Source organism: Grus americana, chromosome 1 (assembly GCF_028858705.1).
Source record: "Grus americana isolate bGruAme1 chromosome 1, bGruAme1.mat, whole genome shotgun sequence".
Lineage (NCBI taxonomy): Eukaryota > Metazoa > Chordata > Aves > Gruiformes > Gruidae > Grus > Grus americana.
The window spans coordinates 35,023,318-35,046,524 of record NC_072852.1 but is presented as its reverse complement, the minus strand read 5'-3'; the positions used below and the strand labels follow the sequence as shown (position 1 = coordinate 35,046,524).

The following is a 23,207-nucleotide window of genomic DNA, read 5'->3' as shown; positions in this document are numbered from 1 at the left end:
GGTGTCTCCATGACAGAAGAACACCCATCCTATTTCTTGCTGAGGAAACAATATGGTTATATATTATAAATTATGACTAATTATCTCACATCCTGTTTCCTCATAGCCCTAAACACAGGAAGCCTTTTCTTCTTCATGATATTCAATCTTGCTTTTAATAACATCTTTCATTTCTACAGTGGGATGTATTCCAGAGGATTCCAGTCTATCTCCACAGAGCACAGTCAAAATGTGACCACGACCTGGCATGGCGAGAGGAAAATTCCAGCCAAGAGCATTACAAAATTCCTCTGATCCTATATAAAAGGATTGCTGCTATCCACAAAGAACTGAGAAAGTCTGATTTCCTAGGGTTTTGTCCAAGATCTTCAGCTTCAGAGATAGAACATACTTTTAATTGAACAGGAAACTCTCAGGAACTGATGCATGGTTCCTGCATATGGAAATACTGTGAATCTGAAATGTGTGCTGCCAAATTTTATCTGATTTGAACCCACCCATCTGATTCTTTTGAAGCTGAGTTTTGCCAAAGATTAAGTCAACAGGGGTTTTTTTATTTAGTTTAGTAAATGGTAAACATGGCTGGTTCAAACACCAATAGTAGAACTGATAGTAGCTGATTAATCTCTTCGAATGACTTAGAAGACCCAAAAAAAGCAAACAAACAAAAATCCAAAGTGGAGGTTTGATAACTTTGTTTCCAACATGGCCCTTAGTATTTATTAAAACAAATACAGGAAGAAGAAGAAAAAATCCCCACAACAATTGTCTATCCTTTGAGTGACTACACTCTCAAAAAGTATTTTTTTTAGGTCTTAGACCAACCTTTTGGATTCCCTTTGGCTAAAATGCAGAAGTCTTGAATTCCTCATTAATGTGTGTTAACTCATCCCCCTTACTTTTATTTATAGAGTATCATGCTATATTTCCAAACAGTGATGCTTGCAAGCAAAGACATATTGCATGTCAATAAAAAACATAATATCTCAAACAAATTTTTAAAACAAGGAAAGAATGAAAAGCTCTAACACTGAAATAATGTTCTCAGTGCAGCCAAGTATCCGAAGCATCTTGACATATAAAACACACAATGTACTTACTTGGATAGATATACATATGGCAGAACTTCAAAATTAAAAAATCCCTAAAAAGCAATGAGAATGCAAGTACCAAAGACAGAAACTTCAGAATGCTATGTTATTAGAAAAATGGGCTAAGTCACCTAACTTATTTCCAGTTAATTTTTTTCTTTTGCACAATACAGGCTGGAACACCTTTCCTATGAGGACAGGCTGAGAGAGTTGGGATTGTTCAGCCTGGAGAAGAGAAGGCTCCGGGGAGATCTAATTGTGGCTTACCAGTACCTGAAGGGGCCTACAGGAAAGATGGAGAGGGACTGTTTATCAGGGAGTGTAGTGACAGGACAAGGGGTAATGGGTTTAAGCTGAAGGAGGGTCGATTTAGATTAGATGTTAGAAAGAAATTCTTTACTGTTAGAGTGGTGAGGTACTGGAACAGGTTGCCCAGAGAAGTTATGGATGCCCCATCCCTGGAAGTGTTTAAGACCAGGTTGGATGAGGCTTTGGGCAACGTGGTCTGGTGGAGGGTGTCCCTGCCCATGGCAGGGGGGTTGGAACTAGATGATCTTTAAGGTCCCTTCCAACCCAAACCATTCTATGATTGTATGATTCTATGAATATATGAACACAAGCCAAAGCTGAATTTGAAATGAAAGCAATAATCAAAATTAATTGCTGGAAAGAGGGAGAGAGAGATCCCTAGAAAATTTCTGGAAAAAATAATCAAGCAACCAATTTGTAAATACTTCAAAAATAAGAAGATAAGGACCAACACTAATTTTTCAAGAACAACTGATGCCAAACCGATCTTGTTTATTTTATAGCAAACACGTCCTTTGGATAGGACAGATGGAACACTTACTGTATATTTGATTTTAGTAGGCCTTTCAATGGTCTTTTAACCTAAGAAGAAAATTGAGAAGGAATTAAAAAAAGTTAAAAGCAGCTAAAAATCTGTTGCACTGTTCCCAGTGCTCATGGTGGACAGGACCAAATGTACGGGCTTCTGATGCAGCAGGAAGGATCCCAGTTATGGATCAGGAACAGCTTTCCAAAAGTATAAATTTTAAACCAGAGAAATACCCTGCTTGAGGAGGCTTCGGAAGATAGAGTCCACCTGCAGAGGTCTTGAAGAACAGATTGAATGAAGGAGCAACATATGCACGACTGACCTGGCATGGGGGCAGAGAGGGTGAATGAGCTCTGAATAAATGCTCAGAGTCCACTTCAGCCTTTTTTTAATGCCATTTGAATATATCAACATTCTTCAAAAGCTCAGAATCCAAGAGCCAAATAGATTAATCATTCATTGCTCTAACGAGCATCTGAAACCAGACCTCAAAATATTATATTATCAATGGTTCCTTTGTTCCCTGGGCACAGGATATTTTGGTGGCTTTAATCGATCGTTCCCAATATTGTCACAATAGGAAGAACAACCCACTATGCTAAAACTTTTTCATCTTATCTCTTCCAGAGACAGAATGTAGTACTGGCAGCTTCAGGGCTCCAAAAATACCACTTCAGGCTCATTCAGGCTTACTACATTGAGAAAGTAATAATAATAAAATCACTTGCCTGCACTTTTGTTGCAATGTTGTGTAGATGGCAAATAGCATAGGATCATTTCAATGGTACAGGATGCTTCAAAGTTAAGAATTCAAATTCACAGCACAAAACCACAAGTATCTCCATCTCCCCCTCTGTGCTCTATGCCAAATCCTAATTTCTGCACTCATGGACAACTACCATTTTGTCCCCCAGGAGTCCCACTCTTTACCATGTCCTGCTTCATCCCTGCTTTCTTCACCCACCACTTCCCCTTCTATGCTCTGTCTACCATATTATGATCAAAATCTCATGGCCTGTCCTGCCATCACCTCTCTCCCTCCCTCCCCCTAACACTACTCATTTCTAGTATCACAGTCCCTGTTGCTCCCTTCTCCAGATGCCCATGCCCTCATTCACACCATTCTCCCATGCCAGTTTCCTTCTGGCACATCTGGCTTCTGCTTGTCCTCACAGCTGCACAACGAGTGCAGCTCTGCTTCTGCTTTCACACAACGCTGTCCTCCCAAGAGACACACAAGTCAGCAAGAGGCTCAGCTTCAGGGAAGTTTCCAGCTCTCATAGCTGTAGGGAAACTGAAAATGTGAGCAGAGTATATCCTCTAAACAAAACACAGGGCACACACAAAGGGCCTCCAAAGTACTGCTAAAAATCATGTTCTCCTTACAGCTCGGGGTTTACTCATGATCTTTGAGTAGGGCATTCTGGAGATTGCTGGAAAATGAAGAAACACTCCTACTTACAAAGACAACAGGCAATAGTAACTGTCTTCACTAGTCCTATCCTTCATCTACAAAGGATTTATGGGTTGTGGTGTCCGCCTTCACTAAGGACAACCTCTGCCATCAGTCACTTGAAGAACACTTGAAGAAGCTAAAGACTTTAGAACACATAAAAACAGACTAAACATGAAAAAAAAATCAAATGTAAAAAATCATAATCTTGGCTCAGAAATCATAAGATTTTGAAAGTAAGATACTCCTTTCAGCAAACCTGGCTGGTGCTCCCAGCTCATCCACTAATCCATAAATTGTAACAAATTATTTCTGTAACCATTTATATCAATTTTGTCCAAGTCTAATACCTCTTTTCCTGCCATCTTCGCCTCAGTTCCCAATGGTATTTCATCTATCCCTTCGGGCCAAACTGTCCTCCCTTGATTTTTGAGAAAAAACACTAATGAGTACCTGAATGAGCAGAGCCCAATAAATTTATGAATGTGCGTATATCACAGGGTTTGCAAAGATTGGTAGAAAATGGGAGTTCATGACCACCTACTTCTACATCCCTGTAAAAAACCTGAACTCCTCACTCCTCCTTTCACCAGCCACAGAGTGGACAGGAGCCACATCTCATGCTGCCCTCCTCCTTTGGCAGAACTGACCGACTGCTCATCCTTGATGGGCTGGTTCTGGGAGCAGACATCCAACTGCCAACAGCACTGCCCTTCAGCCTCAGTTGGACTGGAAACCTCTGAGAGCTGGAACTTCATGTACACACAGAAAAACTCAAGACATGTCTGTCAGAGCTGACAGCAGTGAAGTCTCAGATTTTCCTCTCCATCATAAATAGTGTACGGTACGTGCTCGTCTCCAAAGCTGGACGAGAAAGAGTCAAAGCCGTTTGTCTGTTACTACATATCTTGAAGTCGTGTGAGTAGCTATAAAGGGCAGTGCTGGAATGGATGCAAGATACACAATCAGAGGATCAAAGGAAAGTACAGACAGCACCTCAGAATGATGAGTGCTTCTCTTTGCATTCCCCTCTCTCGCAGACACCTCTCTTCAGCTTGCCTGGCTCCTCTGCACGTGACCTGGGCAGCAGGAGTAGAAGACAACAATGTCTTTACGACTTGTGACAGAAACAGTGAATACTGAGGCTTTCTCTGCATCTCTGAGTCCCAAGTGACTTAGCAGTCATTTTAATTAAAAGACTCAAGAGTAACAAATAAAACATACAGCAGTTCTGTGTAGTATGCCCTCCTTGCAACAAAACCTTACCTCTGTGCCTGGCTAGTCAAACACACGGCTGTTCTTCTGCTGTCATTCTCCCATCTTAATTGCTTCAGTGCCTTGTTCTAGGGTCATTCAAGATTTCAGTCTATTCAAAACACAGCACTGAAAGTCATCTTTCTTACAACAGGGCTTTCTTTAATCCCAACCTTCAAAATGGCTTATTCCTTTCTATAGATGATACCATTAAAGATTTGGGGAGTTCATTAACCTTAATCACCTTAAAGTCAGACTTACCTTAAACAATTCATCTCCACTCTTAAGTCTGTGCTTTCCTACCTTTGGCTATAATCTTGCTTCTCATTATATTTCCCTGCAGCCTGCTAATGAATCCAGCCTTTTCCTTTCTTCCTGTGACTCTTCTTACATGCTGTCCCCACAGGCTGCTCTTACTTAATTCAAGTTCTTCTAAGTTAATCCTAAATTAATATTCCATCAGTAATCATGGCAACTAATAAGATATCATCATTCTTGGCAGACTGACACTGACACGTACCTTACTCTGCTCAGGCTGCAACCTCATCATTCTGGACGCAAGGAGACACTCAACCAAGCCTGCGTATTTGGGGTAGCTGGTTCCCCTTCCCTGTTGGTTGCCCTGGGGGTTCAGCTGAGGGTTTGGTGCTCTGCAGCTCCCCCCCAGCTCCTCGCTGCCTCACAGCCTGGGTGGAAGACATACGAGCACTCACGCAGTCTGGTGGTGCTGTGATGGAGGTGTATAAACGGGACTGGCATGGAACAGAAGCTGCTGCTTCGAACAACTTTTCTGTTTGCTATAACATATGACAATATGGCAAATGGCTTTGAAAAAAATGGTTATACAAGTATGTAAGGATTAAATCTTGCTACTTCTGCGGGACCCACAAGCACTGGCCAGCACCAATGGCCAGTGACAGCACCGGGGGCTGGAGGGACTCTTGGGGCGTCTGCAGCAGCAGCAGCAGCAGCAGCAGCAGCAGCGCTGCCTCTTCCCGCACAGCCGCGGGGCAGGGCCCACGCTGCTGCCGTGGCCCGCCCCGCACAGCGCCGCGGCCCTGCTGGCGGCTCCCACGGACCCGCACGGACGGCGCCAGGCACCCCTTTGGCGGCACACAGCTGAAAGCCCCAGGCCTCCTGCGGGCGCTGAGGGCGGCAGCAGAGGCGGCTCCCAGAGCCCCGGCCCGCCCCGGCCTCTCGCTCCGCCGCTGCCGCCGCCGCCATCGCCCCAGGCAGCGGACAGCGGGCCCGGGCTAGGCCTAGGCCGGCTCGTCAACCCTCACCGCCTTCTCACGCAGGTCGCGCTCCTATGGCCACAGAGCTCCGTCCAAAGCTCCTCTGGGATAATTTTATTAAAATAATTTTTTAAATAAACAAATCTCGGCACCGGAGGTATCCCCACGTCGCGGTCAGAGTACGTCATCGCCCGCGCGTCCCTCGGCCGCACCCTGCCGCCGCGCCGCCACCAGGGGGCGCAACCGCCCGCGACGCGTGGCCCCGCCCCGCCCCCCCAAGCCCGGCCCCCTCTTGCCCGCCCACCCTCATCCCATTGGCTCCTCGCCCACCGGCGCCGGCGGCGGGTCACGTGCCCTCCCCTTCCCGCCTACCTTCCCCCTCTCGCGACGGCCCCGCCCCTCCCCCCTCAGGAGGGCGCTGGAGGACCTATCCCATAATGCTCCCGCAGGCGGCGCGGGACGGTTTGGAGGCGTCTCGCTAGCGGGCTGCACCGCCCGCCCGCCGCCACGCCACCGCCCCCTCCCACCCTCCCCCCGCGGCGGAAGGCGGCAGAGCAGCGCCCCCCACCGGCCCCCGCCGGCGCTGCGCACTCCCGGCCGCGCGCGGACATGTGGCCCGGCGGCAGCTGAGCGGGGCCCCCGCCGAGCCGAGCCCGCCCTCCCGCCGCGCCTCCCGCCCCGGGCGGACGCTCCTCGGCCGCAGCGGGGCAGCGGACGGCGCTCCCGGAAGCCCCGAGGCGGCGGAGGAGGCGGCGCGGGGAACCGGAGCGGAGAACCGGAGCGTCCGCTTGCATGCGGGTGGCCGCGGAGCAGTGACCGCGCGAGGGGACGCCGCGGCGCCAGGTGAACGCCGGCGGTTGGCGGCGGGGGGGCGGCCGTCTCCCTCGGGAGTTTCCGTGAGGAAAGTGTTTGGGGGCGTTCCCCGACGCGGGACGGCGGCGGGGCGGTGGGCCGGGGCAGGGGACCGGAGGGAGGGAGGGGAGGTGGTCGGTGCTGCCGTCCCGCTCTGGCCGGGGCCTTCGCCGCCGCTCGGAGCCCGCCGAGCTCGGGTACTCCCTCCCTCCCAACGCTCCGCCGGGTAGAGGGCGGGGTTTGCTGCCGGCTCCGGCCTCGGGTTTTCCCCCCTCCCCTCCTCTCGCCGCCCGCGTCGTGGCGCCGGCCGGGAGGCTGGCCCGGCCCGGTGCTGGCGCTCGGCTGCCGTGACAGGCCGCTTCGGGGCGCGAAGCGGGGGGGGGGGCGGGTCTCGGCCGCCCGCCTCGTCTCCCGGGGCGAGAGGGGAAACAAAGGGGGGCGGCCGGGGCGATCCACCGTTCCCAGGAGACCGCCGGCCCCCTCCGCGCCGAAAGCTTTTGTGAAGGCACAACGGGAGGAGCAGCAACGTTGCCCGGTGATCCGTGAGTGGGGTTGGCGCGGGGACCTCTCCGCCACGGCGCTGGCCTGAACAAAGATCCCAGTCCGGGGAGGCACCGCCGTCCCTCTTCTTCTCGGGAGCGGCGGGCGCTGAACCGGCCGCCTGGAATTGTAAATACCGGCAGCGTTTGCTGGAAGAGTGTCTTAGAGTGGCAGGAGGTGCTGGAAGACTTTGCTGTTGTGGAGGAAGTTGCGCGGAGAGGCTCAACTTAAAGCCCAGCTCTGCTTTTGTGCTGTTGTGGAATCGCGACTTAAACATCAGTAAAGTTGCACAGAGTAACGCTGGAACCTGGAAGTGATACAGTTATAAAGCCACGGAGAGATTCTCCAATTCTTCTTGTGTTTTAGAGTACATTGTGCCCTAATTATTTTTTTCCCCTTTGGTGAGTATTAAAAAATATTATTAGCCTGAGCCCCAAATGCAACTCACCTTTGTTTGACAACCTGTGTCCACGTTTATCACTTCAAAACAACTTTAGTAGGCCTAAATTGGTTCCCTTCCTCTCACAGTGTTTTTATTTTAGATTTTTAGGAAGAATGAGATAACAGAAAGGCCAGGTAATTACTGTTTGCTTAGTATCAGTAACGAGGTACTGTTGGCAAAGAATCATTTATTTAAAATGTCAAGAGACGGTTAAGGCTGTTCACATCTAAGTAATAATTATATAATGGATTGGAATACCCCTGATTAGTGAACAGCTATTTTAAGATTGTAATTTTATAGTTTTTTAGGGCTTTGATAAAGGGAGATCTTAGTTAGTGTCTGGTGTTATGTTTGTATATCGCTAATGTATAGGGGGCTTTTAATTCTTTTTCAGTGGATCATAGTTTTAAGTGAAGTGTAATCTAACTTAAGAGTTTTACTGTGTGGGTATTCAGACTCTTACACACAGGAGAAGAGGAACGGGGGAAGTCTTTAGTCATTTTGTTATAGTTTCTTTCGATCTTAGCAAAAATAAATAGTAGGCTTATGAAATGACAGGGTGACAAAAATTTGCTTTATTTGGTTGGTTATACATGATAATCCATATCTCTTTTTAACTAGAAAGCTGTACTTAGAGATTTACAAGGTTAAAAAAAACCGGATAGCATCCTCTTTAGTGACATGGAAAAGACTTGGAAATGATCCCAAGTACTTTTTCAAATGTTTCCTTTAGAATTTCTAGGAATACAGTGTTTGTTGTTCTGTTCTCCTTAGATGAGATGAGAAATAGTTGGGGGGGAGGAGGCTATTTAGACTTTTATTCACAGTGTTAAATCTTTTGCAGCTTTGCTTTCAGTAGTTTACATTTGCTGATGTGTCAACTTTCAGAGTGATAAATGGCCCAAATAAGAAATAAATCCACTTTCTTTCACATTCCACTCCCCTTAAAGTCTGCTTGTGAATAAGCTGAATGGACAACACCTTCGTGGCCTTGCGGGGGAGGGGAAATCTCTCTCTTCCAAATGGTCTTGAAAGAGAATGTTTCTCAGACCTTTTAATAGCAGTAGAACTGGGTTCACTAGTTTATCTTGTATTCAGGTTATCTTTAAGATTGGGAACACTTCTCCAGGAATTTGGTGAGGTTTTTCTGAACATGAATTTATAGTGCTCAAACACAGTATGTGAAGGGTGTTGAATTTGACTCAACAGAGAGATGTGGATTATCTTATTCTCCAGTTATTCAGCTATCACTTTTGAAACATCCACCTGATAAAGAGTTTCTTTGTGCTCTCGACTGACTGTAGTTTGATACAGTTGATGCATGACTTCTAGCCTCTGGTTTTATAAAACTTGTAGATGGTTCTGCTCTGGTTACAAACATGTGGATTTTTTTGCTGTTACAGGGATTCTTTGCAGAATCTTCTTAGTTTTCCACTGTCCTGAGTACTAAGAAACCTGTGCAAAAACTTAAGCTATTTAAAGTTGGCTTTATTTAGTAATTATTTTAATGGTGATTTTATTTCAATGAATGCTATATTTAGACATACATGATATTAAGGGGGGTGGGGGGGAGCACTGCTGGAAAAAGTTTTATGGGCTGACTTGCCATACTGACACCAGAATTCTTGAAGCCTGGCCTTCTCTCAGTCCACTGGTCAGTGTTGGGATTTTCTTTGCCAGCAATCTAAGGTAAGGGAGAAAAACTGTCCTTTCAGTTAATAGTAACAAAAACTTGCAGTCCAGATCTGCTGATAGCTAAACTGATTATTCAGCGCTATCAACCATTGTTATCAATTTGCCTGAATGAATTCTGAAATGGTTACAGCTAATCTGCTAAACCATTTAAGATTGAAATAGATTTTATAAATATCAACATTGCTCAGTTTTTTTGTCTTTTTTCTTGCAAGTTGGAGATACACAGCGTTAAACAGATTTATACCCTAACCCTTCTTCTGTAGTCATAAATACCAGAGGACTCTAATGTGTGTACTCTGTAGAGAGGGCTAGTTCATGGTTTTGCAGGAGCGTAGGCACATTTTGTTTCACCTCTATGTACTAGTCCACCTTGCCCTGAAGGGCAGTGACCTTGATCTGAGAGGATACCAGTGCAGTGACATTGTATCTTCTCTTCCCTACTTGTTTGATCTCTTTACCCAACAGTTGAGGGTATGGGCAAGCAGAAAGCTGTGCACATCTCTCTTTTAGATTTGAAAGTTGTTTGGTTTTGGTACCCTACAGCACTTGAGTAGGATGATTCTCTTGTGTGGGAAGTTAGCTGCAGTAGTAAAATAACAAATGGAGGATAGCAGCCGCTGGAAGATGGAAGGTGAATGCACATCTGTCTTTCTGTTCCTGAACCTGCAGCTCTGCTGTCCTGAACAGTCGTCCATCACCTCTCTACATCTTGGTCTGGTGAAGCGCCAAAGGCAGGGAGACTACATTGGAAGGGCTCTCAAAGGTTGAACATGCATATTCTGTACTTCAGTGGTCCACAACAGATTCAACAAGTAGTTTTTCTCAGTCAGGAATTTAAAAAAAAAAAAAATGCTAAGGAAGTTGCCTCTTGCTGTTAGAAACATTCTGCTTTCCTACAGGTTATTTTTATGGCACATCAGATTGTTTCCCCAACTAAAAGTCGTAAGAAAAGCTAATTAAATTTAACCAAATGTGGAAGTTGTCACTTTTAGGCTGTGGAAATTAACTGACTTGGCAAAGGATGATCAAAATACTGCACTTAATTATGCATGAGTAGGCAAGATTAACATAAACTTTGTATAAAATGCATTTATTCAGGTAACAAATACATATATACACACACACACACACCCCCCGCAGGCATATGTGCATCTATGCCTTACATTTGTTTATGTTGTGCTAAAATGAATATTTTTACCCATTCATTTTTTATTATGAAATAATGCTGTCTCACAAAGTATCTTGATGAAATAGTAGTATTACTCTTTCTTTTTTTTATCCATGAGAACATAAAATTTGAATTTTAACTCAAAAATACTCCATTACAGCAGACGTAAAAAAGTAATATTTTTATTTGATGGTTCTGTGGTCAGCGGTATTTCCTCTTAACTTTCTGAGATTATTTCAGATTATTTCCTCTGTGTGTATATAAATGTTTAAAAAAATGTGAGTGAATATGTAGAGAGAATTGGGAAGAAGAAGAATATGTCATCCAGAAGCTGTTTTCTAAAGCCTAATACTGTGGTGAATTGCAGTATCTGGTCATTTTTTCTAATAGACACTAATAATAATGTCTGTCTTAATGCAGATTTTATTTAAGGATTGGTGAACTCCCATTAAAATGTGATGTTTGTTCCTCTGTTATTAGGTCTGTAAGTACTGCTTAACTGTGATCTGCCTTCAAAGGTATGATCTGTGAGTAAACCTGAATGATGCATTTAATGATGTCTGGAACTTTTCCAAGCTAGTATGAAATTGCTTGGAAACATCAAGTGAGTTAACATTTGTTGTCTCTGTACTTACTACCTGGCTTTTGTTAGGCTGCCAGTAGCAATAAGGAATGTGAAATTCCACGGGATCGATGTCTAACAAAAGTCTTCACGTACGTCCATACCTTCAGATAGCCACACAGGCCAAAACTGCAGCAGTGAAGACTTCTATCTTTCTTGGTGTGCCACAGGAGAGATGGAGACCCTTACATGAAACAGCTGTGCTGACCTGAGCTTATAAAATATTATTATTCGAAGTCAACAGGAGCTTCAGGAGCATGTTTTTTTGACACCGTAGCTTTCATCTAGTGCTTTTTTTAAAAAGAGGATGCCTTAGAGAGGCAAAATGTACTTTTGAGTGGCTATGCTATTTTCTTTTGGTTTTGAAGTGGTCTGTATATTTTACATGTAAGCTGAAATTACTTTTATGGAAACATTTTTTTTTAATACCAAAAGAACATGTCATATAAGTAAACTCTTGATTTGATGCTTAAAATGAAAGAACAGCATGCTTTTAATAGAGGACTCAAATTCAGTATATTTTTATCAAGTGTGTATGTCCGGTTCTATGCAATCTTCTGTAGTGCATTTTTCCATTTAAGTAAATCCATAAAATTATAGGGGAGCCTATACATTACATATATTTTGTTAGAGGGATGCCCTTCAGTTTGCAGGGCTTCAACATTCAGAAGCTGAGAAATAAGACTACCATGATGTAGGTGAAAGAAAAAATAATGGTAGTCTGTAATTGGACAATGCAGGCTATTTCTTCCTTCGCTGGATTCAGCCCATTCTTCTTTGACTCAGTATACTTTTCTAAACACCTACCACTCTAGTTTTGTTGCTCTATTAATTTTTTTTTTTCATCTTAAATGTGCTTCTTGCCATTGCTACTGCTCCTGAGCTTTTATTTTTTTTCCATCCACTGTTAAAAGCTGTTAGCTTTTCCACTTCTGTCTTTGCAAGGTCTTTTGGTTCAGCTCTTGCATCCCTGGTGTTTAAGTCCAGCTATTTGGGCATGTTTAGGATGGTATTAAAAAAATAAAGATGGTCTTCCTAGTTTCTTTAGAATGAGAGAAATGATTGCAACAAGTCCTGCTGTGTTGCCATAGCACTGGCTGAAGTATGCTCATTCATCTTGTGGGAATGTTGCATGTGCAGTGTAGCAATGGGATAGGAACTTGAAATTATTAGTGTATGCTGAGCACAGATCCAGTTTATGGGAAAAAATTAAATGCTACAACTAGGAAAGATTTCTTGAGTAAATGCAAACTTTTTTTCCCAGATGTATGACATGGCTAGATTTGGAGGGGTTGCTTGCGTGGAAAGCATATTCTTGATCTCAGTGACCCACTGCCAAATATCTGCTCTTTGGTGGAAAGCATGAAAATACTAGTGCTTCCAAGTGGCTAGAAAAATGTACATTTTTTTTAAACTGTGCTTGGAAATGGCTGAGCCATTTTTGCTGACTTTGGTATGTAATGCTATCCCTTCCAGCTGCAAAAGTATCCATGTGACTAAGGACCCTCAGCAGTGGAAGGTGAGGTCATGAGTTTATGCTGATTTGATTTAATTGCTTGTACCTTGTGCACCATGACAATAGTACCTAATCCCTAATTAGTTCCTGTTATTTGTAAGTCTCAGTTTCATCCAGTTTAGTCACAGACTACTTAGAAGAAACACCTAAGTGCTGAATTGTACATTTTGTGAGAGAGTGTTATGTGCGCTATTTTATTTTTCATATATCTTTGTATTATGTTAATCGCTACAGTACTTCAGTGTTTTATCAGCAGTATATGGAACAACATGACTTACCTCCTGGCATACATGTGTGTTTTCCCTGCAGGGGTGATTGTGGTATAGTGCTGCTTCTGCTGGGAGTCTTATCATACACATGCACACATGAAACAACAGCACAGTGCATATTGCCTTCTATTGAAAATACTATTTTGGAAAGCAAAATAGGGTGGTCTTTTAATTTCTGTGAATAGACATTTCATCATCTTGTATCAGACTTTAGAACGTTTTATTCATCCTGTCTTCAGTATAAATGAAGATGTGTTTTCCTAGGGGAGTTAACCATGGCTCCAACAAATATTCCTTCTTCGGGCTGTCATGGACCCAGCCGTGGACTTCTGTAAAGGGGGATAATTCAGGACATCTTTGGAAAACAGTGTTATGAGTGGCAGCTTACTGACAAGCTACCCTGCAAAATTGCCTTACTCCAGTGCGTAGGGAGATTAGACTTCTTTGTCCTCATTGCTTTTGCATTGTCAACAGAATTGTCAAACGGAGATTCGAGTAACCTATTTTGTCCCCTGGCAGCGTGGAAAGGGGTTTTCTCACAAACTTGAGAAATGCACTAAAGAGCCAGCAGGGACACAAGCATAGCTTTAAATTACTGGTTAGATTAATCAGCTGTGCAGTATATGCTTTGAATCAAATGAGACTGCACTGTGACAACTAGCTCCCCAAAGTGCTTGCTTTTGTATTTGTTTTTTTTTGTTTTGGGATTTTTTTGTTGTGTTTTTTTTTTTTTCTTGCTAACTAGCAAGTTGAGCTTCATCTAGTTCTCAATCTGCAAACTGAATTTGCCTAAGCACTGGACCATCTTGGTTGTCTAGTGGTCACCCTGAACGTACCCATAGCATAGAGCTGCCATTTCGCTATGCTTTGGTATGTAATTCATGTGGTCTGATGAGTTAACCTCACAGCTGCTGGCAGATACTGAAAATGTTTGATTTAGATTGACTTATGGAGGAAATCTGCTGAGGGACAGTTTGTCATTGCTGCTTACTGGGTATGAGCCCTTAATATGAGTTGAGGAGACATCCTAAACTTCTGTCACCTATCGTAGTGGAACAAAGTGTTTTATGGTTGACAGTGCAGAAAGATGAGAAATGAAATTTGCCTTCTGTAGATAATTACCCATCAGTGCCAGTTAGGTAACTGTACTTCAGTACCAAACTCAAATTTGTCATGTCTAAAAGCTGCTAACTGCTGTGCAAGCCTGTAATCAGCTTTCCTTTACCTCTCCATGAGCTTCCTCAGAAAATCGGGCTCAGTCTTGTGTGATAGCATGGTGAGAACTGATGTATACAGGAAAACTTTCTTCAGTGCGGTTTTGGCAAAGAGAATTAATATCCCTTTGATGCTTTAACTGCTTTGGTCAAACATCATACCTTTTCTGGCTTGTGGAAGTATCAGTCTGTATGTGGATTGTCCCAGTAGTTATATGGGTGCTCATGATTCTGATGAGGACATCAGCCCTTGCATGTGTCATCTTTGGAGGGTGGGAGCGGTGATACAAGTTTTTCACAAACCTTGGTGCCTTCTGTTGTCTTAAGTTATCTACTACTTAAGACTGATAAAATGGCTCACTCTTTTGGATAGCTTCTTGGAATGGGATTTGGAATTTCACTGCAGGGTGTGATAGCTTTATTATCAGTTGAATTTTAGCGCAAGTCTTTTGAGTTTGTCATTTTGCTACTGCTTGTTTTCCAGTGCTAATGGTGCTTCTGTAACCTACATCCTTATTTTTCTTTATTACTTGCTAAAAAAACAATGAGAACTGGTTACTTTGGGGAGGAAAGGAACATGAAGGCTAGTAAATCAGGGGGCCAGCTGTATGACTGGGATTGAGATGAAGGGGTGCTTTGTCCCATGCATGAGTTTCCCAGTACAGAGAGAGATGGGAAGTTCCTTAATAGATACCTATTGGTGATACCAACTTTGTTACTATCTTTTAGTAACATGTAAATCTGTTGGGTTTGGGGTTTCTTTTGGCTTTGACAATAGCTCTTACTTAAAAGCATTAAATTGGTGTTGGTAGAGGTATTAACAGCAAAGTACAAGTTTTGTGATAGAAGTATGATGCCCCTTTTTTTTCCAAGATGGTACTGTCTGGTTTAGTTCTGTGTTGTACTGAAGCTTTTTGGATAGTGACTTTTCTAAGTAGCGCTAAACAGTTATTTATCCTTACACACATGAATAACATATGAATAAAGTATTCTTCAGTTACTGTTAGTAATTGTAGAATACTAAAGAAACTTGTGGATCAGCATGACTTGTCAAGGCATGGATATGAGAAATGGTACTGCTGACGTTGTTTGGCTACCTTCTTTTACTGTCTAGTAAACTGAAGTGTTTTAAATGCTAAACACTAGAGTTCAATCTGATTTGTAGCACTTCATCATGCAGCATTCTGTAAAAGGCATGGTGTCCCCCCCACGGTTTGTAGAATGTTCTCAAATATGTGAGGTCTTATAACATCTTTTTTACTGCCCTGATGTTTTGCCTATGTCTTGCAGGCACTCTTTTGTTAAATGTCAGTGGGGAACACTGCCTGCTCCCTTGGCTTAACATGAAAAGATTTGTATGGCAGGTTTTAAGCTAGTTTATGATTATAAGCTTTATACAGGAAGGAGATTACCTTGTGTGTGTGTCCATGGTAAGGTTCTAAATCTTCCTTGAAACTGTGGGCTCTTTGGATGCTCAGACAGGTTACTAGATAATAATTGCTGCATCTGAGCCACTGCAGCAGTCCCTCAAGCTGTATTTGCGCCTTTCCATTGAGTTCTGTGTGCCTTCCTTGCTTAGGGGGCAGTTATGATGTTGTCCTGTATGCTTCTGTGGGTGCTGACTGGGCATGAGCATTGAGCGTCCACAGCTGCTATTCAGTTTGTTATTGTTAAGGTGGCCACAAAAATGAAAGCATTGAATCTAGCAGGGATGTAGCTGTAACCACAGCATCTGCAATGTGAATGTGCTTGTCATTGTTCTGCTGCTAGACTGGAAAAAGAAATCCTAAGGAAGATATCCACTGTGTTGTTTTGGGGTTGTTTTTCTTCTGTGTAAGGAAGGGGAAAGTTGGCAGAAGACGGTATACTGTTTAGGATGGTATAATTCCAGCCGTTTGGCTTGGACGGTTTTCTCTTCTGACTTTACCTTGCATTTTCATGAACTTGGCAGGTAATCTTGGTACTGCTATATCCTTGAAGGGGGATAGTTTGATAACAAAGTCTTGGTTATTTTAGCACCTTGCCATTGCCCAAAGGGGCAATCCTGGTTTATGTCTACCCCTCCCCATTCTCTCACTTGCAATTTCTTTGGCACACGCATCGGTCTTAGCTAGGTCTGCTCACCATTGCTAGTGGTGAGAAAGACAGCTGCTTCTTTGGGTGGCAGCAAACTATTAGATTAGCTCTCTTGGGTAATTGCATCTTTAGAGGTCTGGAAAGAGTCTTTAAATGAGCGGAGTCTCCTTGCCTGAATAGCACTGATTCTTTCCAAGACACTGGATCTACATGAATAGGCTTAAACCACCTATAGAAAAAAGTTTCTGTTCCCCAAAGCTAGCACTGGTCTCTTTCTTTCTCTTCAGCTTTGTTGGTTGTATGGCATTCCGTTTGGGAATGCAGACGAGGTGCAATTTGAGCATACAAAGAGCAAAGATCCTCTTTAAAAGCCCTCTTTGAGTGTGCCTGTTGGTTCTATTCTCACTAATGTTCTGGGCCATGAGATTTTACTACACAAAGGAGTAAATCCAGGATAAGTGCTTCCAGATCCTCAGTTTAGCCCTTATTTATTGGAGGGCAAACAACCTTACTGAATTGTCACCTTCCAGGCTCTTCGGACAAATGAAGTTTTTCCAAATAAAAAGAACTGTGAAGGTTCCTGATGTACTTTTGCAAATACCCAATAGTGTCTTTTTTTTTTTTTTTTTTTTTGCATTAGACTTGGTGATACAAGTAGGTCAAAAGCATTTCAAATGTTCAGCTGCCATTAGAAATACTGTTTCCTCAGCCCATCTCCAAGATGGCACAGGATTTCTGGCAAAAGTTTTCAAAATTTTCATCAGCAGCTGGACATTTGCCCCATAATAGTCCAGAGGTTATGGTGAGTCCATATGGGGAACTCCAGAGGACACTGTGTTCTGCCATTAATTACTAAAAAAAAAAAAAAAAAAATTCTGTTTTTGTAAATGTGGCTGATTATTGAGATCTGTTTTCCTTTAAAATGTGCTTGCTGAAGGAGAGTCTTAAACCTCCTTCTGAGGTTTCTTAAAGACCATCAAAATGCATAGGGCAAAATAGAGCCCTGCTTATTGCTGCTCAAAGTTTTGATGGGAGTAAAGGGTGTTACTGTTGCTTTATTAAGCAAATAAATTAAACGCTGTACACTGAACGTATGGCTGACTGTTATTTCATATTTGAAACTGATTTTTTCTTGATTTAGTAAAGAACTCAAAACACAACTAAGAGTGCCACAAATCCTTTTAAAAAGAAAATATTTTTAATAGGAACAGAACAGTGAAAATAAGTCATTATGAGTATTGATGTATCTAAGAAGTTGAAAGGTTAATTACAAATGTTTCCTAAGTTAAGTCCGTTAAAGGAACAAGAATAAGCCGGTCTTGGACATCATTTTGCACTCACTTACTGGAGATCTTGTTGCATGTGTTCTTGATTTCCATCCCCCTTTTCTAATTGAACAAGTGTGCTTCTGTGTGGATGGGTCTCTAGACCATTACTGTATTAGAGGAAGAGTATTTAGCTGTTGCATTTTATTTACAGGGCATAAAGAACGCTTGTAAAGACTGTCTCGTAGTTAGTCAAAAAGGAGGCACATGCTAATTTCATGTGTTACTTATAATTAGGCTAGTATAAATTTTCATCTGATGAGTTTTCTATGCCTATTCAATTTTAAGATTTTAATGTAATAGATTTTTAGTTCAGTGAGAAATTCAGTTGCATGACTTTGAACAGACCGAGTCTTTTCGTTCTGCATGCACAGTGAATTAGTGTTGAAGTACAACTGTATTTTTAGGTTATGAATTGTGTGAAGTAGTTTGTGTTAATATAAAAGGTAAATTTTTGTGATACAGAAAATTTAGTGGGTAAATGGCACTTACATCAGTCTGCTTTGTGGAGTTGTTTAAGTACATCATGAAGTTGCGTTCCTCAGACGGACAGTGAAGAATCTATTCCTGTGTTCTACAGTTAACTCTAAGCACTTTTGGTGACAGATGTCTCTGGCGTCTGCCTTCCATGAAGACAAGAACAGGAATTTCCTTTGAAGAATAACCTAGAAACTTAAATGTTTAAGTCCTTTAAAAATGACAAGGGGATGGGGTGGTGGCATGTACTTGTGGTAATGTCCTTGTTCACTGTTTTCAGTTCAATATACTAGAGTATTCTTGCCTGTATCTCAAATATGAAATTAAACAAGGTATTGCTCTTACAAAGTAATTCCATTGAAAATTTACAAGCACCAGAAAAGTACCATCTTGGCTGTAATGCTATGCTGTCTTTAGGCATTCTTAGAGAGTATTTTATCTATAGAGTTGGGGGGGGGGTGTTGATTTTGATTTTGTCAGCACTAATATAGTATAGTACTGGTTGCTGTCTTGTCAAGTACCTTGCATGTGTGGGTCTTCGGGTATTTTCTAATATTTCGCATCAACAGCTGAATGATGTTAACTAAAATGTGTTGGTCATGAGTCAGTGGAAACTGGTAGAAGTACTCTTTGGATACTAGCATTCTTCAAATACATATTAGCCTGATTGGACACAATTAGCCAGAGTATCAGTTGCTAGATGGCATTAATGATGCTCATAAATTAAAAACAGATTGTGAATGATCTATATCTACCTCTTAATGTCATAAGAGTAATGTCATATACCTACTTTACAAAGGTATAATGAAATGGAGAGCACTGGAGAGCACTCATTAAACCCATAGTGGTCATTTTTATTTTCAAGTTGCAAGCTAAATTAACTGTGTACACTGTTTCTATGTTTTCCAGACAACATTTTGTAAGAAGATGAAGAACAGAAAGCAATGTATTCAGGATACTGAGGGTCAGAAGCATGAATGCATGGAAGGTAAAATCTGTGCGTGTGAAAATATTCAAGTACATTATTCAGGTTCAAGCTGTGAAGGTCAGATTTTACATTTGCTCTCTCAATTAGTATGCTGCTTGTTCTGAAAGAAATTGTGTAAACATAACCACTATCTCAGCATAATATTTTTCTTTGGTCTGTGGGGTCCCCAAATCCTTTCCTATCTCTTCTGGTTTTTACTTGTTGACTTCTAGTAGCAGAACAAAAATGGAGATAGCAATTGTTATTCAGGAAAAAAAAGATTAATTTAGAGTAAAATTCCTTGAAGAAGAGTTCTTGCATTTTTATATTCTGAAAACAATTTCTAACTTTAACAAAATCGGGAGCATTTTTTATTTAATGGACATGATTAGGTAAATATTTGAGGATGTTCAGATTAAAGTAGTTCTAAGACTGGAAAAATAAAATAAAGGTGGACCATGTGTATATAAGATAATGAATGTAGAATATGCTGGTCTAATTTATTTCATGAAGAGAGAGTGCAAACATCCGAGGAGAAAGAACTCGGGAGAGTAATGTCTAAATGACTCTATGGCCAATAGGAAACACTGTGTGATGCTTTATTTAAATAGCACTAGAGCTAACCTTCATTTGTTTTAATGGCAAATATTGGTACAATAGTCTATGAAATACTTTGCGTAGTATTTTTCACCTGAAATACATTCTTTTAACTTCTACTCTGGTCAGCGTCTAGACTGCATTAGACCTGAACACTTGATTAACTTGCTTTTAACTACAGAAAATTGTGTCTTATTGCCTTATTATTCAAATCTAGAAGGACTTTGTTTCAAAAACTGACAAAAATTTTAAATGTCAATGTTGATATCAGGTGAAGAAAATGAAGAAGGCTGTTCCTGTTCTACCTTCTTATATGACAGTGACACATGCCCCATCTGTCTGAACTGCCTTCTAGAACAAGAGATTGGTTTTCCTGAGAACTGCAGTCATACCTTCTGCATGACTTGTATTCTTAAATGGGCTGAGGTAAGACTGAGAACCAAGGTGTGTATTTATTTTTTCAGTGAAATCTATTGCATCTAATACCTACAGATTTATTTTTTTTTTAAGAAAATAAGTTATGCATTCTGACTTTGCACGGAAATGTTTCAGTAACAGTTTATAAACAGATTGTAGGAAACATTCTCCGTAGGGCAATAAAGTACTTTGTGTTTTCTTTAACTGGACATCCTGACTTATTAATGGTTACTAGAGTTCAAGGATCAGTAAAAAAATGGTGTTGGCTGTTTGGAAGATCAGACAGTGTTATGTACATGTCATAATATTGCAGTGTCATTAGCTTAATCTTATTTTGTTATCCCGTATGCTGTTTGTCTTACTGTCAACTCTTAGGGCTGGGGTCAATATGTTTTCATGTTAGTCTGCAATATGAGTCTGATAAAACCTTAGTTTTCTAACTCTACAAGAGAGCTCAGCTAAAAGGTTTAGTGCTTTTCTGAATTAAAAATTTTCATTTTAATTATGGCTATTATTTGATCCATGTCAATACTTTTGTAGATAGCTTTGGAACCTTAAAGGAAAATGACTTGTTGAGCAAATTCTTGATGATCTTGTTCAACTTAGTCCCTTTTTCCTCACATATGTCCTGTAATCATCGCATTAAGTCTGTAATATCTTTACTTTTCCTGTAACTTTTTCAATTGTCAATATAAAACACCAAATTAGAATTGCTTTATACTGTACTGGAGGATGCTCAAATGAGATGCTGCTTTTTGTCCTGCTTCTATGCACTTGAATTGGTTGCTTATTGTAGTAGAGACCACTACTTGGTTTCTTTGCAATAACTTTCTTTTGAAGTAAATGATGATTCTGGTTTCAGTATATGCTTTAGAAGGTTGATATCACTTATATGTATGTATATCTACAATATACTTATTTATGTATTATTTTTACTTACTATATTTTTAACCTTAATTTTTGTGTTATTACTGAAGGCAAACAGTAACATACATTGCTTTCTGAAGATTTTGTATAAATTCCAGGGTATGAAAAAAAGGTTATTAGATGAAGCTTGCTCTCAATTCACAAACTAGATAATAAACTAAGTCTCCTGTTGCCAGATTTCCTGTTCTGCAAATGATTAATTGCAGTGTTTTTATTATAAGGGAACAGGAAATTCTCATCCACAATTTTATCCTCACTTCCTTAGCTGGTTGTTATAATGGTAGCTGAAAGGCAATAAATAGTGACTTGCATAGGGAGGCAGTACAGTAGATGGAGGGCTTGCTGCTGGATTTGAGTTTTTCACATTGTCTAACAGATGCTTTTAAGCCCAACGAGGAAGGGATATTTTCTTGTTTTAGAGGGAAATGAACTATATGACATTTTTCTTGGTTTTTTGTTTTGTTTTGTTTTTATGAAGTACTATCCAAATAGAATAAAAGCAACTTGTGCTCTTAAGAGTTTACAGGTGACGGAGATGTGCTGCCATAAAAATGGTGGGGGGTTGGTTTTATAGCTACATAAGGCTTCTACGGCTTCTTCCCATTGGTAACATCTGATGGGTAAAAACAGTGAGCGTTCTTTTTCTGAGGATACTTGACAGTTGAACCTGTTGAGTTCATGAAACTCCATTGCCTAATCTAGTAGTTTTAATTGAAAGTAAAGGGAACAAAAAAAAGCGTTGAAAACTGGCTGACAAATGTTCACAGGCTTCAGCTGTGAGAAACAGCTGAGGTTTTATAGTTTGGAATGATAGAAACATATTATAAGCATGTGGCCATTTGAAGCATGCTGATGCCATGTGGGTTTTGTGTCCACTATTAATATTTACTAAGTAAATGTTTTTGTTCTTTTTTGAGAAGTGTTGCATAAGGTTTAGCTTTCTCTGCTAGTTTTTGGTGGATCGTAACTAACAAAAACTAAATAATGGACAAGTTGTCAAATTTAATTTTTACATCTTCATTATTCAGAGTGACTTATCTGCTCTCTAAAAAACCACGCTACCAGATTCCATTTAAAGGTTAAGTATTTTTATTGGGTATAAATAAATTTGGTTTAAAAACACTGTTTTCCTGTTTAAGTGCTGGCAAATAACAAAATTGAGAATAAGGTTATTGAGCAAAATCTAAAAAAAAAAAAAGGCACCTAGCGTTCACATTATTTGAAGTGCTCTTCTCTGCATCTACAGTTATGCTGCGTACACTAAAGGCTTTGCCAGCCGTCTGTGCTCATGTTGGGTATTTCCTCTATCTTTCTGTGTTGCATCTGGACTTCGAAATGTAACAGGAGCAACTACTTCTTTAAACTTTTTTTTCAAATTGTACCATAATTATTGTTCTGAGAGTTGATGGCTTTGTAGATTCTAATTAAAACAAGGGTAGTTTAGGCAGACGTCAAGAGTTTGTTTACCATTCTGCTCCCTCTTCTGTCTGTGGGAGATTTTCAGCATTGCAGCTGCAGTTAAGTGTCCTGTACCAGCAGGTTTTCTGTCTGCAAGCAGCAGCCGTAGCACTCTGAAGATAAGTCTTTCGAAGAAGAGAGAATATAGATACATATATGTGCACTTAAAAACAATCTTTATATATTGCTTTTAAGTGAGTATATTCTGGTTCATTCTATGAAGGGGTAAAAAGGAATAGGAAATTTGCCACAGAACATCTAGTATATTAGATCCTGATAGCTAAATCAGAGCATTTAGTTTCAGAATTAAGTAGCATTACAGTTCAGTCAGTGCTGTATTTTCTTTCCCTTTGAGGAAAGGTGTCCAACTCCTAAAAGAAAAATGAAGGGGAGACCAGAATCCCCACTAAGAAGCTAGTCTTCGGATTAACTTTTTTTTAAACATCCCTTAAATTCTTCTGCTCTCTTTTGCTGTGTTTACTGTAGTTAATTGTGGCATCTGAGAGCATCGCTGCGCACTCAATTCAGTTGCCTACACTTTTAAACTCTCCTATACTATTAGGTTGTCATCTTGTGTGTCTTTGGCCGTGCTAACCAGTGCTCTCCCAAGAATGGCTGGGCAGCACTGGGCAGGCAGACTGTTGGGCACTGTTTTCAGTAGACATGCAAAGATTAATGTGAATGTCATTCATCCTGTGCTGGCTGTCAACCGCTTCTGTGAACCGACACTGTGTGATTTACTAATGGAGACTTTCAAGCTTGGGACTGTATTTC

At 41.3% G+C, this 23,207-nt stretch overlaps 1 protein-coding gene across 3 annotated transcripts in view; it reads left to right on the top strand.

Annotated features, from left to right (window-relative positions):
• The first annotated feature begins 6,433 nt into the window (after window positions 1-6,433).
• Window positions 6,434-23,207, top strand: part of SCAF11 (SR-related CTD associated factor 11) — a 42,694-nt gene continuing 25,920 nt past the window's right edge. The window contains exons 1-3 of one of the 3 annotated variants that reach the window (XM_054827848.1): window positions 6,434-6,714; window positions 18,977-19,055; window positions 19,903-20,057. In XM_054827848.1, the coding sequence (XP_054683823.1) occupies window positions 18,995-19,055; window positions 19,903-20,057 (216 nt within the window). In that variant the 5' untranslated portion in view covers window positions 6,434-6,714; window positions 18,977-18,994. Of the gene's footprint in view, window positions 6,715-7,009; window positions 7,665-18,976; window positions 19,056-19,902; window positions 20,058-23,207 lie in introns of those variants that run through there. The other 2 variants (XM_054827832.1, XM_054827838.1) reach the window with 2 other exon arrangements.